The sequence below is a fragment of the Salmo salar genome, chromosome ssa27 (genome assembly GCF_905237065.1).
Source record: "Salmo salar chromosome ssa27, Ssal_v3.1, whole genome shotgun sequence".
Classification (NCBI taxonomy): Eukaryota; Metazoa; Chordata; class Actinopteri; order Salmoniformes; family Salmonidae; genus Salmo; species Salmo salar.
This window is the reverse complement of record NC_059468.1, coordinates 5,411,851-5,427,463: the sequence shown is the minus strand read 5'-3', so window position 1 is coordinate 5,427,463 and position 15,613 is coordinate 5,411,851. Positions and strand designations below refer to the sequence as shown.

At 43.8% G+C, this 15,613-nt stretch overlaps 1 protein-coding gene across 5 annotated transcripts in view; it reads left to right on the top strand.

The window, feature by feature from the left end:
- i2c3 (Eukaryotic translation initiation factor 2C 3) overlaps positions 1–15,613 on the top strand; it is a 52,102-nt gene that overhangs the window by 20,673 nt on the left and 15,816 nt on the right. For 2 of the 5 annotated variants that reach the window (XM_014176828.2, XM_014176831.2), the window contains exons 8-12: positions 2,717–2,864; positions 3,038–3,157; positions 3,383–3,526; positions 3,786–3,952; positions 5,351–5,535. In XM_014176828.2, coding sequence (XP_014032303.1) covers positions 2,717–2,864; positions 3,038–3,157; positions 3,383–3,526; positions 3,786–3,952; positions 5,351–5,535 — 764 coding nt within the window. 5 annotated transcript variants of the gene reach the window in all.

Genomic DNA, 15,613 nt, shown 5'->3' with positions numbered 1-15,613 from the left:
TGCTAGTCGGGCAGGCGGGTGCGGGCAGCGATCGGTTGAAGAGCATCCATTTAGTTTGAATAGCATTTAAGAGCAGTTGGATGCCACGGAAGGAGTGTTGTATGGCATTGAAGCTTGTTTGGAGGTTTGTTCACACGGTGTCCAAAGAAGGGCCAGATGTATACAGAATGGTGTCGTCTGCATAGAAGTGGATTAGAGAATCATCAGCAGCAAGAGCGACATCATTGATATATACAGAGAAAAGAGTCAGCCCGAGAATTGAACCCTGTGGCACCCCCATAGACTGCCAGAGGTCCGGACAACAGGCCCTCCGATTTGGCACACTGAACTCTGAGAAGTAGGTGGTGAACCAGGCGAGGAAGTCATTTGAGAAACCAAGGCTATTGAGTCTGCCGATAAGAATGCGGTGATTGACAGAGTCGAAAGCCTCGGCCAGGTTGACGAATACGGCTGCACAGTACTGTCTTTTATCGATGGCGGTTATGATATTGTTTAGGACCTTGAGCGTTGCTGAGGTGCACCCATGACCAGCTCAGAAACCAGATTGCATAGCAGAGAAGGTACGGTGGGATTCGAAATGGTCGGTGATCTGTTTGTTAACTTGGATTTTGAAGATTTTAGAAAGGCAGGGCAGGATGGATATAGGTCTATAACAGTTTGGGTCTAGAGTGTCTCCCCCTTTGAAGAGGGGGATGACCGAGGCAGCTTTCCAATCTTTAGGGATCTCAGAAGATACGAAAGAGGGGTTGAACAGGCTAGTAATGGGGATTGCAACAATTGTGGCAGATAATTTTAGAGTGTCCAGATTGTCTAGCCCAGCTGATTTGTAGGGGTCCAGATTTTGCAGCTCTTTCAGAACATCAGCTATCTGGATTTGGGTGAAGGAGACGTGGGGGGGCTCTGGCAAGATGCTGCGGGGGTTGCAAAGCTGTTGGCCGGGGTAGGGGAAGCCAGGTGGAAAGCATGGCCAGCCGTAGAAAAATGCTTATTGAAATTCTCGATTATCGTAGATTTTATCGGTGGTGACAGTGTTTCCTAGCCTCAGTTCAGTGGGCAGCTGGGAGGAGGTGTTCTTATTCTCCATGGACTTTAGTGTCCCAAAAACTTTTTGGCGTTTGCTACAGGATGCAAATTTCTGTTTGAAAAAGCTAGCCTTTGCTTTCCTAACTGACTGTGTATATTGGTTCCTAACTTCCCTGAAAAGTTGCATATCGCGGGGCCTATTCAATGCTAATGCAGTACGCCACAAGATGTTTTTGTGCTGGTCAAGGACAGTCGAGTGAACCAAGGGCTATATCTGTTCTTAGTTCTACATTTTTTGAATGGGGCATGCTTATTTAAGATGGGGAGGAAAGCACTTTTAAAGAATAACCACTGACGGGATGAGGTTGGTATGGGGGCAATCAATTCACATATGGGCAGAGTGTGGTCTATAGCGAGCGGCAACGGTGAGAGACTTGTTTCTGGAAAGGTGGATTTTTTAAAGTAGAAGCTCGAACTGTTTGGGCACAGACCAGGATAGTATGACACAACTCTGCAGGCTATCTCTGCAGTAGATTGCAACTCCACCCCCTTTGGCAGTTCTATCTTGACGGAAAATGTTGTCGTTGGAGATGGAAATTTCAGAATTGTTGGTGGCCTTCCTAAGCCAGGATTCAGACACGGCTAGGATATCAGGGTTGGCGGAGTGTGTTAAAGCAGTGAATAAAACAAAGTTAGGGAGGAGGCTTCTGACGTTAACATGCATGAAACCAAGGCTTTTACGGTTACAGAAGTCAACAAATGAGAGCGCCTGGGAAATAGGTGTGGTACTGGGGGCTACAGGGCCTGGATTAACCTCTACATCACCAGAGTAGGATAAGGGTACGGCTAAGGGCTATAAGATCTGGTCGTCTAGTGCGCTGGAGCAGATTTCTGGGCATGGTAGAATGGATTCAGGGCATAATGTACAGACAATGGTATAGTAGGATGTGTGTACAGTGGAGGTAAACCTAGGCGTTGAGTGACGATGAGAGAGATTGCATTTCTGGAGGCGCCAGGTGAGGTCTCCACGTGTGGGGGGTGGGACAAAAGAGCTATCTAAGGCGTTTTGATCGGGACTGGGGGCAGTGAAATAAAACAATAAGTACTAACCAAGACAGCAGTAGACAAGGCATATTGACATTAGAGAGAGGCATAGAGCAGTCACGGGTGTTGATCGGGAGAGGTAAGACAACAACTGGTAAATGGCGATGAATGGGCAGAGAGGGTCAGTTAGGTACATACAGGACCTGAGTTCGAGGCTGGGGCCGACAGATAAACAGAGGCCTGCTGAACTATTCACTAACGCAGTACATCAGCTGTGTAGCCGAGTGATGATAGGGTCCAATGAGCAGCAATAGGTGAGTCAGGGAGCCGTTCGGTAGTTGCTACTACGCCAGGCGAGCGGGAAACAACGGCGTTCAGAAAGCTAGCGGACCAGGGCTAGCGGATGGGTCTTCGGCGACATCGCAACGGAAAAGCCTGTTGAAACCACATCGGACGATTACGTCGGCAGACCAGTCGTGATGGATTAAGTCTAAAAAGCAAGCTCAATGGAGAATCTCCATTGAATATGCTTTTTGATCAAGGACTTCTCTTAATCTGTGTCCCGAGAAACCACCCCTAAGAGTTGAACATGAAAACTAGATGAGCACAAAGACCCAAAACTCCATGTTTCTCCTCTCTGAACCCCCAGGTTCCCCCTGCAGCTGGAGAATGGTCAGACAGTGGAGCGCACGGTGGCCCAGTACTTCAGAGAGAAGTACAGCTTGCAGCTGAAGTACCCCCACCTCCCCTGCCTCCAGGTGGGCCAGGAGCAGAAACACACCTACCTGCCCCTGGAGGTGAGTACCAATAATACTATTGCCATTGGCTCTTTGTAGAGCCTTGAGTTATTGTCTTTCCTGGTCAGATCATCTGCTCAGGATAAACTCAGGGCCCTAAGCATAAAACTCTACCAATACAGCTCTCTACTGTATTAAATTACTTGAACTCACATTCCTATGTCTCCTTGCAGGTGTGCAACATAGTAGCTGGCCAGCGCTGTATTAAAAAACTCACTGATAACCAGACGTCCACCATGATCAAAGCCACGGCCCGCTCTGCCCCAGACAGACAGGAGGAGATCAGCAGGCTGGTGAGTACTGTCTATAGCGCCCTCCAATGACTGGGAGGTATTACAACTATTGAGTGACATGTCTATATAGTTAATCATACTAATTGATTGCATTGATATACTGCTTTTCCAGATGCTCAAAGCGCTTACATACTGTAGTAAGTCTGGAAACTCGCCTCATCCACCACCAAACTAATGATTTCCTGTTTTCCCTCTATCCTCTATCATTCCCCTCTCTGTGTCCAGGTGCGGAGTGCGAACTATGAGGTGGACCCGTTCGTCCAGGAGTTCCAGTTCCGCGTGCGTGACGAGATGGCGCAGGTGACGGGCCGTGTGCTGCCAGCCCCCGGGCTGCAGTACGGCGGCAGGGTGAGCTCGGAACACTTCATGGTATCTACCCTTTAAATCATCCTTCATCTGCATGTCTCTGTGCATGTCTGTGATTTAGCTTCACCATCTCTTTCTTGCCCCTGGTTCTTTCACTTTTGTCGCTTTTGACAAACTGTCAACTTCTACCACCATTTCACCCACCTCTGTTTTTCCCTCTTTTTCTTTTCTTCTACTTTTCTTGTGTGAAGGCTATGACAAATGGCATGACAGTGTTTTTAGATACATTAAATGATACTCTCCCCCCTTCTGTGTGTGTCAGCCCCAGCAGGTGAACCCTGTGGTGTCTTTGCAGAACCGCACGGTGGCCACGCCCAGCCACGGCGTGTGGGACATGAGGGGCAAACAGTTCCACACCGGGGTGGAGATCAAGATGTGGGCAATCGCCTGCTTCGCCACGCAGAGGCAGTGTCGCGAGGAGATCCTCAAGTGAGTGCTGTCTGTCTCATACATGCAGACATATACTGTACATCATAAACACACACAGACAGAGAGGTCTCTGTTTCAACAGTTAACTACTCAGTACAATGCAATAACATAATATACATACAAATATTATTATCATATCTGTTATTTCACATTTATTACACTGAACAAAAGTATAAACGCAACCTGTAACAATTTCAAAGATTTTACTGAGTTACATATAGTTCATATAAGGAAATCAGTCAATTGAAATAAATAAATTAGGCCCTAATCTATGGATTTCACATGACTCGGAGTACAGATATGCATTTGTTGGTAACAAATACCTTAAAAAAAAAAATTAAAAAAAGGTAGGGGCTTGGATCAGAACACCAGTCTGTATCTGGTGTGAGCACCATTTGCCTCGTGCAGCGTGACACCTCTCTTTTGCATGGAGTTGATCAGGCTGTTGATTGTGGCCTGTGGAAGGTTGTCCCACTCTTCAATGGCTGTGAGGAGTTGCTGGATATTGGCGGGAACTGGAACACGCTGTCGTACACGTCACCTCATGCTGAAACATGAGGTGATGGTGGGGGATGAATGGCACGACAATGGGCCTCAGGATTACGTCACGGTATCTCTGCATTCAAATTGCCAACAATAGAATGCAATTGTGTTCGTTGTCCGTAGCCTATGGCTGCACATACCAGCACTCAGATAAGCTTCGCTGAGAATTTTGGTTGTGCAAACCCACAGTTTTATCAGCTGTCTGGGTGGCTGGTCTCAGACAATCCAGCAGGGGAAGAACCTGGATGTGCAGGTCCTGGACTTGCGTGTTTACATGTGGTCTGCGGTTGTGAGGCTGGTTGGACTTACTGCCAAATTCTCTAAAACAACGTTGGAGGCAGTTTATGGTAGATAAATGCACATTCAATTCTCTGGCAACAGCTCTGGTGTACATTCCTGCAGTCAGCATGCCAATTGCACACTCCCTCAGGACTTGAGACATCTGTGACATTGTGTTTGACAAAACTGCACATTTTACAGTGGCCTGTTTTTAATCAGCTTCTTGATGTGCCACACCTGTCAAGTGAATGGATTATCTTGGCGAAGGAGAAATACATTTGTGCACAAAATTATATAGAAATAAGCTTTTTTGTGCATATGGAAAATGTCAGGGATCTTCTATATCATGTGCATGGGAAACATGGGACCAACATTTTAAATGTTGCATTTTATGTATTTTTCCAGTGATTTATTTGGGTTGGTTTCTGCCACACTTTGTCTCTGTGTGTCCGTCCATATCGTCTCTTTGGGTCTCTTCGTCCTCTCTCTCCTTCTCGTCCTCTCTCCTTCTCCTCTCTCTCCTTCTCGTCCTCTCTCTCCTTCTTGTTCTCTCTCTTCTTCCCTCTGTCTCTCCAGGGGTTTCACTGACCAGCTGCGTAAGATCTCTAAGGATGCTGGGATGCCCATCCAGGGCCAGCCATGTTTCTGTAAATACGCCCAGGGATCAGACAGCGTGGAGCCCATGTTCAGGCACCTGAAGAACACCTACACTGGCCTGCAGCTCATCATCGTCATCCTACCTGGGAAGACCCCTGTCTATGGTACGGTCCCAGACTAAACACTGTTTCAAGTAGACACCCTTTGCTTTGATGACAGCTTTGCACGCTCTTGGCATTCTCTCAACCAGCTTCACCTGGAATGCTTTTCCAACAGTCTTGAAGGAGTTCCCACATGCTGAGCACTTGTTGGCTGCTTTTCCATCAATGTGGTCCAACTCATCCCAAACCATCTCAATTGGGGTGAGGTCGGGTGATTGTGGAGGCCAGGTCATCTGATGCAGCACTCTATCACTCTCCTTCGTCAAATAGCCCTTACACAGCCTGGAGGTGTATTGGGTCATTGTCCAATTGAAAAACAAATGATAGTCCCACTAAGCGCAAACCAGATGGGATAGCGTATCGCTGCAGAATGCTTTGGTAGCCATGCTGGTTAAGTGTTCCTTGAATTCCAAATAAATCAGTGTCACCAGCAAAGCACCCCCACACCTCCTCCTCTATGCTTCACAGTGTGAACCACACATGCGGGAACCACACACCTACTCTGCGTCTCACAAAGACACGGCGGTTAGAACCAAAAATCTCACATTTGGACTCATCAGTCCAAAGGACAGATTTCCACTAGTCTAATGTCCATTGCTTTCTTGGCCCAAGCAAGTCTATTCTTCTTATTGGTGTTGTTTAGTAGGGGTTTCTTTGCAGCAATTCAACCATGAAGGCCTGATTCACGCAGCCTCCTCTGAACAGTTGATGTTGAGATGTGTCTGTTACTTGAACTCTGAAGCATTTATTTGGGCTGGTTTATGTGACTGCACTTGAAGAAACTTTCAAAGTTCTTGAAACTTTCCTGAATGACTGACCTTCATGTCTTAAAGTAATGATGGACTGTCGTTTTTCTTTGCTTATTCGAGCTGTTCAAGTCCATATTATGGCAAGGTCTTTTACCAAATAGGGCTATCTTCTGTATACCACCCCTACCTTGTCACAACACAACTGATTGTCTCAAATGCATTAAGAAGGAAAGAAATTTAAACAAATTATCAAATTATCATTACCTGTTTAATTGAAATGCATTCCAGGTGACTACCTCCTGTAGCTGGTTGAGAGAATGCCAAGAGTGTGTAAAGCTGTCATCAAGGCTAAGGGTGGCTACTTTGAAGATTCTCAAATATATAGAGTACCAGTCAAAAGTTTGGACACACCATAAACAACAGAGTAGGGCTGTCTAAGTCCTTTGTTTTGGGGTTATGCTCAGGTAAAACAATTTGGCTACCGGTAATCTATACTTCTGTATTTCAAGGGGTTTAAGATTTATTGGAATGGCTGGAATTCTGATAGACTAAAGATATAATTTAATCGTCGTATTATGTGTAGTAGTATGGGTTAGAAGAAGCCTACATAACCAACCCATAAAGTAAAATGTAACATCCATATATGGCCAGATATCTAAACTTTAACATTGATTTATCCTGCAATAGATGTCTTTCAATTGGTAACATGCATTTTTGGCTTCTTCTAATGCCTCTTCAGGGGAAAGTAACTGAATGTAATCTGATTACATTACTGAGTTTGGGTAATCCAAAAGTTACATCACTGATTACAATTTTTGACAGGTAACTAGTAACTAACAGGTTATTTAGAAAGTAACCTACCCAACCCTGTATATATAAAGTACCAGTCAAATGTTTGGACACACCTACTCATTCAAGGGTTTTTCTTTATTTGTACTATTTTCTACATTGTAGAATAATAGTGATGACATCAAAACTAGGAAATAACACATGTGGAATCATGTGGTAACCAAAAAAAGTGTTCAACAAATTCAAATATATTTTAAATTTGAGATTCTTCAAAGTAGCCACCTTGTTGACAGCTTTACACACTCTTGGCATTCTCTCAACCAGCTTCATGAGGTAGTTACCTGGAATGCATTTCAATTAACAGGTGTGCCTTGTTAATTTGTTTAAATTTCTTTCCTTCTTAATGCATTTGAGACAATCAGTTGTGTTGTGACAAGGTAGGGGTGGTATACAGAAGATAGCCCTATTTGGTAAAAGACCAAATCCATATTATGGCAAGAACAGCTCAAATAAGCAAAGAGAAAGGACAGTCTCATTACTTTAAGACAAGAAGGTCAGTCAATCAGGAAAGTTTCAAGAACTTTGAAAGTTTCAAGTGCAGTCACAAAAACCATCAAGCGCTATGATGAAACTGGCTCTCATGAGGACAGCCACAGGAAAGGAAGACCCAGAGTTACCGCTGCTGCAGAGAGTTACCAGCTTCAGAAATTGCAGCCCAAATAAATGCTTCAGAGTTCAAGTAACAGACACATCTCAACATCAATTTTTCAGAGGAGACTGCGTGAATCAGGCCTTCATGGTGGAATTTCTGGAAAGAAACAACTACTAAAGGACACCATTAAGAAGAAGAGAATAGTTTGGGCCAGAAACACAACCATTTGACATTAGACTGGTGGAAATCTGTCATTTGGTCTGGAGTCAAAAGACCGCCATGTCTTTGAGATGCAGAGTAGGTGAACAGATCTCCTTATGTGTGAAGCATGGAGGAGTGTGATGGTGTGGGGGTGCTTTGCTGTGATTTATTTGGAATTCAAGGCACACTTAACCAGCATGGCTACTGCAGCATTCTGCTAAGATACACCATGCCATCTGATTTGCACTTGATAGTCCCACTATCATTTGTTTTTCAACAGGACAATGACTCAAAATACACCTCCAGGCTGTGTAAGGGCTATTTGACCAAGGATAGTGATGGATTGCTGCATCAGATGACCTGGCCTCCACAATCACCCGACCTCAACCCAATTGAGATGGTTTGGGATGAGTTGGACCGCAGACTGAAGGAAAAGCAGCCAACTATCACTCTACATATGTGGCAACTCCTTCAAGACTGTTGGAAAAGTATTCTTTATGAAGCTGGTTGAGAGAATGCCAAGAGTGTTCAAAGCTGTCATCCAGGAAAATGGTGGCTACTTTGAAGATGACAAAATACATTGGCAAGAAAGTATGTGAACCCTTTGGTATTGCCTGGATTTCTGCATTAATTGGTCATCAAATTTGATCTGATCTTCATCTAAGTCACAACAATAGACAGTGTGTTTTAAATGTAATAACACACACATTATTGTATTTTTTTTGTCTATATTTAATACATAATTTTAACTATTCACAGTGTAGGTTGGGAAATGTATGTGAACCCATAGGCTAATGACTTCTCCAAAAGCTATTTGGAATCAGGAGTCCGCTAACCTGGAGTCCAATCAATGAGATGAGATTGGAGATGTTGGTTAGAGCTGCCTTGCCCTATTAAAAAACACTCACAAAATGTGGGTTTGCTATTCACAAGAAGCATTGCCTGATGTGAACCATGCCTTGAACAAAAGATCTTAGAAGACCTCAGATTACATTTTTTTGACTTGCATAAAGCTGGAAAGGGTTACAAAAGTATCTCTGAAAGCCTTGATGTTCATCAGTCCACGGTAAGACAAATTGTCTATAAAATGGAGAACGTTCCGCACTGTTGCTACTCCCTAGGAATGGCCGTCCTGCAAAGATAACTGCAAGAGCACAGCGCAGAATGCTCAGTGAGGATAAGAAGAATCCTAGAGTGTCAGCTAAAGATTTACAGAAATCTCTGGAACACACTAACATCTCTGAGTCTACAATACGTAAAACACTAAACAAGAATGGTGTTCACAGGAGAAGACACTGCTGTCCACGTCTGAAGTTTGCAAAAATACACCTGGATGTTCCACAGCGCTACTGGCAAAATATTCTGTGGACAGATGAAACTACAGTTGAGTTGTTTGAAAGGAACACAACACTATGTGTTGAGGGGTAAAAGCCACAGCACACCAACATCAAAACCTCATCCTAACTGTAAAGTATGGTGGAGGGAGGATCATGGTTTGGGCTGGTTTGCTGCCTCAGGGCTGGACAGCTTGCTATCATCGACGGAATAACTTGGGAATTCATTTATCCAGACATTTTGCAGGAGAATGTTAGGCTCTGTCCACCAAAGGAAGCTCAACAGAAGTTGGGTGACGCAACAGGACAACGACCCAAAACACAGCAGTACATCAACAGCAGAATGGCTTGAACAGAAGAAAATATGCCTTCTGGAGTGGCCCAGTCAGAGTCCTGACCTCAACCCGATTGAGATGCTGTGGCATTACCTCGAGAGCGGTTCACACCAGACATCCTAAGAATATTGGTGAGCTGAAACAGTTTTGTATAGAGGAATGGTCCAAAATTTCTCCTGACCGTTGTGCAGGTCTGATCCACAACTACAGAAAATGTTTGGTTGGTTGAGGTTATTGCTGCCAAAGGAGGTTCAACCTGTTATTAAATCCAAGGGTTCACATACTTTTTCCACCCTGCACTGTGAATATTTACACGGTGTGTTCAATAAAGACATGAAAACGTGTTATTAGTATATGCAGACTGTGTTTGTCTATTGTTGTGACCTAGATGAAGTTCAGATCAAATTGTATGACCAATTTATGCAGAAATACAGGTATTTCCAAAGGGTTCACATACTTTTTCTTGCTACTGTATAAAATATATTTGTATTTAACACTTTTTTTTGGTTATACATGATTCCATATGTGTTATTTCATAGTTTTGATGTCTTCACTATTATTCTACAATGTAGAAATAAAGAAAAAACCTTGAATAAGTAGATTTTCCAAACTTTTGACTGGTACTGTCTATACACAGTGCATTTGGAAAGTATTCAAACCCCTTGACTTTTTCCACATTTGGTTATGTTACAGCCTTATTCTAAAATGGATTAAATTGTATTTTTCCCCTCATCAATCAACACAAAAATACCCTATCATGACAAAGCAAAATAAGGTTTTTAGAAATTGTTACAAATATTACATTTACATAAGTATTCAGACACTTTACTCAGTACTTTGTTGAAGCACCTTTGGCAACGATTACAGCCTCGAGTCTTCATGGGTATGACGCTACAAGCTTGGCACACCTGTATTTGGGGAGTTTCTCCCATTGTTCTCTGCAGATCCTCTCTAGCTCTGTCAGGTTGGATGGGGAGCGTTGCTGCACAGTTATTTTCAGGTCTCTCCAGAGATGTTTGATTGGGTTCAAGTTCGGGCTCTTGCTGGATCATTCAAGGTCATTCAGAGACTTGTCCCAAAGCCACTCCTGCGTTGTCATGGTTGTGTGCTTAGGGTCGTTTTCCGGTTGGAAGGTGAACCTTTGCCCCAGTCTGAGGTCCTGAGCACTCTGGAGCAGGTTTTCAACAAGGATCTCTCTGTACTTTGCTCTGTTCATCTTTCCCTCAATCCTGACTAGTCTCCCAGTCCCTGCCACTGAAAAACATCCCCACCACATGGATGCTGCTACCACCCTGCTTCGCCGTAGGGATGGTGCCTGGTTTCCTCCAGATGTGAAGCTTGGCATTCAGGCTCTAAGAGTTCAATCTTGGTTTCATCAGACCAGGGAATCTCATTTCAAGGTCAGAGACTTGACCAAGGCCCTTCTACCCCGACTGCTCAGTTTGGCCGGGCGGCCAGCTCCAGGAAGAGTCTTGGTGGTTCCAAACGTTTCCATTTAAGATTGATGGAGGCCACTGTGTTCTTGGGGACCTTCAATGCTCCAGAAATGTTTTGGTACACTTCCCCAGATCTGTGTCTCGAAACAATCCTGTCTCGGAGCTCTACGGACAATTCCTTCGACCTCATGGCTTGGTTTTTGCTCTGAGATGCACTGTCAACTTTGGGACCTATTTATATAGACAGGTGTGTGCCTTTCCAAATCATGTCCAATCAATTGAATTTACCACAGGTGGACTGCAAGTTGTAGAAACATCTCAAGGATGATCAATGGAAACAGGATGCACCTGAGTTAAATTTTGAGTCTCACAACAAAGGGTTTTGAATACACTACCGTTCAAAAGTTTGGGGTCACTTAGAAATGTCCTTGTTTTTGAAAAACTTTTTTTTTTTTGTCCATTGATAATAACATCAGTGTAGACATTAATGTTGTAAATGACTATTGTAGCTGGAAACGGCAGATTGTTATGGAATGTCTACATAGGCATTTGGAGGCCCGTTATCAGCAACCATCACTCCTGTGTTCCAATGGCACGTTGTGTTAGCTAATCCAAGTTTATCATTTTAAAAGGCTAATTGATCATTAGAAAACCCTTTTGCAATTATGTTAGCACAGCTGAAAACTGTTGTTCTGATTTAAAGAAGCAATAAAACTGACCTTTTTTAGGCAAGTTGAATATCTGGAGCATCAACATTTGTGGGTTCGATTACTGGCTCAAAATGTCCAGAAACAAATAACATTCTTCTGAAACTCGTCAGTCTTGTTCTGAGAAATGAAGGCTATTCCATGTGAGAAATTGCCAAGAAACTGAAGATCTCGTACAACACTGTGTACTACTCCCTTCACAGAACAGCACGAACTGGCTCTAACCAGATATAAAGAGGAGTGGGAGGCCCCGTTGCACAACTGACCAAGAGGATAAGGACATTAGTGTCTAGTTTGAGAAACGGATGCCTCACAAGTCCTCAAATGGCAGCTTCATTAAATAGTACCAGCAAAACACCAGTATCAACGTCAACAGTGAAGAGGCGACTCTGGGATGCTGGCCTTCTAGGGTATGCATGTACAGCAATGGTCACCTATCATTTGGCACACTCCCCCCTCTCGTGCTAGCAACATATCAAGTGCTACCCTATTCTGCAATGCCGGTCTTATTATCGAAAATCCTTAAGTGGTTAAATTTACCAAAGATTCTAAATGATATCCTAATCGATCTAAATCATGGGAATTTTCCGATGCTCCATACCAAGCAATTATCTCAAGTTTCAAGGACCACTCAATTGGAACGTCATTCAGTTGTGAAATGCTCCTTCTAACCCGTCTCAATCTGCTTGGAATGGAGCAGTTGGTTTTATGCATTACAACAATGGAGATATTTAGTTGACCAAAATCACAGCACCCTGTCCAATTTGTTGGTAAATAAAGATATGCCTTATCAACACAGATCCAATAATGATCAGTATACGTGGCCATATTGATGTGGAGAGTGAATGTCTGTTTCTGTCTGAATAGTGGTGTACCCCACATTTAGTTTACTGGGAATGCTAGAAGCACATGTTCCATTTATTCAGCTACGTCCTATTGGGAAGACAGTGTAATTAACACATGTTGACATTCCCAGATAGGATTTGTTGAATTGTGGTATGGAGATATTACTTGGGTTGTGACAATGGCATGTTTGGAATGCGGTTCACCGGGTTTGGATTAGAGTAGCTTCTGGTACAGTGTCTTGGGTCTAAAATATTTTTGGTGGACAATCAAATCCACCTCATATTTTTTGTCGATGACAAATCACCATTAATGCGTTTTACCCTGTGAAGGTTTACCCCGTGAAGGTTCAGTTGATAAGAGCACTTCCAGTGCACATAGTGTCATTAATACTGGTCTCTACTGAATACTGTAAGAGTTGTGAGATCGCTGAGTGTGGAAAGACTACTTACATAGCAAGAGCTGTTTTCTACCATCAGTTCAGTTTTTACTGTATGATTAAACAGTGACCATCAAGTGTTTCCCTCGTGATTCCAGCTGTGATGCTCATCAAGTGGATGCATCGACCTCCTCCTCCTCCTCCTCCTGGTATCTAGGCGACTATTGTTTGCTGGACTCCCGTCCTGAGCTGGAGCGGCTGTTACTTAAGTCACACCGTGGGACTATGCTGGTGTTGTATTCTTCAGTTGCATTGTGGACACTACTCTCTCACTCTGGGCTGTACTGCTCCTCCCAGGGTCCATACAGCAGCTGCAATAAGAAGACTGACCACGAAAGCAACAAACATGATGCGTAGAGTGCGGTCCTGGTCCTCCCATGGCATCTGGGGTTGCCTACGACAGGACATCAGCTGGTACATCTTCATCTGGGTTGTGGGGCACCTTCCTACAGTGGTTGGCGTGAACCCACATAGACCTCTCTGCAACTTTCACCGCTGTCTGGGTTGTCAGGAGCACTTGGAATGGACCAGTCCAGCGCTGTTGGTGCCAGGCCTTTCTGCGGAGGTCCTTGATGACCACCCAATTGCCTGGTTGAAGTTTGTGGAGGGGTCCTTACTTTTATTCAGGTAAAGCTGCTTTTACCCTGGGAAAAATAGACTTCAGAACATTGTTAAGTGCAGCACAGTAACTTACCATTTGATCCTTGCAACCCATCAATGTCAACCTGTTCTGTGGGAATGGAGTGTTAAGCATTATCATGGGTTTTCCTGTGTGTATTTCATGAGGCGCTAAACCAGTGGTACGATGGGCGTGTCCACACATGTACATCAGAGGCATTACTGTTACCCATGGCAATCTGGTCTCAGCCATCAGTTTAATCAATTTAATTTTCAGTGTTTGGTTGGCTCTCTCTGAGATCACCACTGGACGGATGATAACTACAATGTATTTACAGGTCAATCTGCAAACTTTCAGAGATGTTCGGAATAACACTATTTACAAAATGAGAGCCGTTCAATTTGGACGGCAGGCCTCACTTAGGGAAGATTTCCCTTAGTAGGTCCTTTGCCACAGTCATTGCTGTGGCATGCTTACAAAGAAATTATTCTACCCATTTGGAGAAGGCATCAACCAGGCAGTATGTATACCCCTGGCATAGAGTAAGCTCAATGAAGTCCATTATTATGTGCTCAAAAGGTCCTTCAGGCCTTGGGTGGGCTGACATAAGCAGCCTTTGCCTACATTGTTAGTCATACAAATCAAACACTTAGCACAAAATCCAGGAGGAAACCAAAAAATGATGTACAATTTCTACTACTCCCCCTTTGACACGTGATCTTGGCCAGCAAGATCTGGGTAAAATGGGAAGGCCGTCAAAGGAACACTTCTTCCTCCACTGTCTCACCTCCCCAGGCTCTGCGCCTGATTGCAGATCAGAAACACCCTGTAATTAAAACATATTTACATTTACATTTTAGTCATTTAGAAGACGCTCTTATCCAGAGTGACTTACAGTAGTGAATGCATACATTTCATACGTTTCATACATTTTTTTTTCTTCTCCGTACTGGCCCCCCGTGGGAATCGAACCCACAACCCTGGCGTTGCAGACACCATGCTCTACCAACTGAGCCACACGGGACCATATTTGCTGCAGAAACAAAAAGTGAAACCATTTGGAGAGTGGGGGAAACAATCAACATGGCAGCTGCTTTTGCAGCCATGTCAGCCATAGCATTCCCTTTAGAGACAGTTTTTCATATTTCGCAATCAGTTTAGAATGTGAAATCGTCTTACCAGATGATGTAAGGAACCCACGATGCAGCCACAATGTTCCAAAATCGTGCACCACCCCGACCGCGTATCTGCTATCAGTATAAATGGTAACAGTTTTATCCTTAGCTAGAATGCACGCCCTAGTCAGTGAAAACAATTCTGCAGCCTGAGCTGACAGATGTGATGGCAGTTTTGCACTCTAAAGTATCTACAGCAGTAGTAACTCCGTAGGCAGTGGTGGAAAAAGTACAACATATTCATACTTGAGTCATTTTCTATTAAAGTATCTTTACTTTTACTCAAGTGAAAGTCACCCTGTAAAATACTACTTGAGTAAAAGTCTGAAAGTATTTGGTTTTAAAAATATTTGCCAACTGACGATGATGGGGAACCACATGATTGTGCTGGCATTGTGGAGCAGGTCTGTAAACCCCACCCTGAGCTCTCTGTGCCATTTTCAGCAAGAAACACTAACAGAGCTCTGATGTCGACTTCACATGCTTGTTCAGAACACAGTAACTGGTCGACATACTGTATTAACATAATTTTGTGCCAAAGCAGCAGAAAATCCCACCAGCGATACCGAGTAACCTTGGGGGCAGATGGTCTAAGTCCAACGCTTGTTTAAAAACGTAAACACGAACCAGAACTGGGATTCTGGTGCGACGGGAATGCAAAAAAAAAAAGCATTAGCCAAATCAACAACTGAAAACCATTTTGCCGACACAGAAGATAGAATCGTAATGGGGTTTGGCACAACAGGAGCCATTGCATAAACTGCATTGTTAACAGGTCTGAGATCTTGAACAAAACGGCAAT